This window comes from Perkinsus marinus, assembly GCF_000006405.1.
Source record: "Perkinsus marinus ATCC 50983 genomic scaffold scf_1104296951168, whole genome shotgun sequence".
NCBI lineage: Eukaryota > Perkinsozoa > Perkinsida > Perkinsidae > Perkinsus > Perkinsus marinus.
In genome coordinates this window covers 1-1,237 of record NW_003209380.1, presented here as the reverse complement: position 1 = coordinate 1,237, position 1,237 = coordinate 1, and the positions used below count along the sequence as shown (strand labels likewise).

At 43.8% G+C, this 1,237-nt stretch overlaps 1 protein-coding gene across 1 annotated transcript; it reads right to left on the bottom strand.

Moving 5' to 3' along the window:
• Nucleotides 1–402: 402 nt before the first annotated feature.
• Pmar_PMAR022704 (S-phase kinase-associated protein 1A, putative) lies at nucleotides 403–1,213 on the bottom strand (the record flags this gene model as incomplete). The annotated part of the gene is made up of 6 exons (XM_002777709.1): nucleotides 403–438; nucleotides 488–577; nucleotides 624–698; nucleotides 753–878; nucleotides 979–1,083; nucleotides 1,136–1,213. The coding sequence occupies 6 exons, from the start codon at nucleotides 1,211–1,213 to the stop codon at nucleotides 403–405; spliced, it is 510 nt and encodes a 169-aa protein (XP_002777755.1).
• Nucleotides 1,214–1,237: the final 24 nt, after the last annotated feature.

The window sequence follows — 1,237 nt, the reverse complement described above, 5'->3', positions numbered from 1 at the left end:
GAGAGCTCTCGACGGGTAATGCATACAGCTAACTTGTATGGTACATATTGCTTCACAGGTACTTCGATGGTTTCGAGGAAGCTATCCCAAAGAGATGCTGGCAATGGCATTCTGTGGGAAGGAGGGCCGTGAAGAAGGCTGAGTTGAAGGGGTTACATCAGTATTTTGTCAGCCAGGAGCTAAGAATAGTGCAGAGTGATTTACCAAACAATATGTTGCCATCAAAATTAAAAACGTATCTTGTCCGACCCTTCATGACACTGCGTTGTCAGTCGATTTGTCAACTATGATGTACAGGGTTTTAAACTCCACTCTTATCCCCATGTTATCATTTACTAACAACCAAAGGGTAAAGTATATAGATGTCACACCACAATATTGCATTCCACTACTACTACTACTCTATGCGTCCTCACACCACTTATTCTCTTCACGTAACTGAGGTTGGAGGCTGTACTCCACTTTAACGGGGTCTTATGGATAGTACCTGTGCCTCTTCCTCGGGAGTGAAGTCGTTTACTATATTGAACTGCTGACGAATCTCCTCGGTAGTCTTCCCTTTAATCATCGATGCAACCTACATCACTGGACCACCTATATCCGGGTATAGGCTTAGACATCACCTTGGCACAAGTTAGATCGAGTAAGGGCTTGATGTCCATGTAGTTGGCGGCCAGAATAAGTTCGAACAGCATCCCCTACAATATTGTATTTATCACAATGAGTGGCCTACATTGAGATCTTGACAATACCTGTTCGATGTTAACGTATCCACAGTCCCAATCGCTGACACCACACTCCGCCAAGTTGGTAGACTTCAAAGGTTTACTTATCTCATCAGGTGGGTTGCTCTCATGGTGCTTACAGTACTCGATCACCTGTATCATAGCTATGAATAGATTGATCTCTTCCCACTATCTACAACGATGCATCGTACGAAGTTATGAAGCCTCTGTACGCTACCAATGAGAGCATCACCTTAGCCAATATAGCAGTCTTAACATTAGGTAGTGGTATTTCCTCATCTACGCCGCCATCTTCTACCATATTCTGGATCAGATTGGACATGCATGCAACATTGGTCTGACATCACTTAATGTATTATGTCTGCCATCTAGGTCACCTTTCACATTACCGGAACATCAAACACCTCTCCTTGCGAGGATCGAAGCTTCACAGTCTCCTCATCCGCAACACTTCCTATAGCAGGCATTCACCACAATACAAAATGTACAAG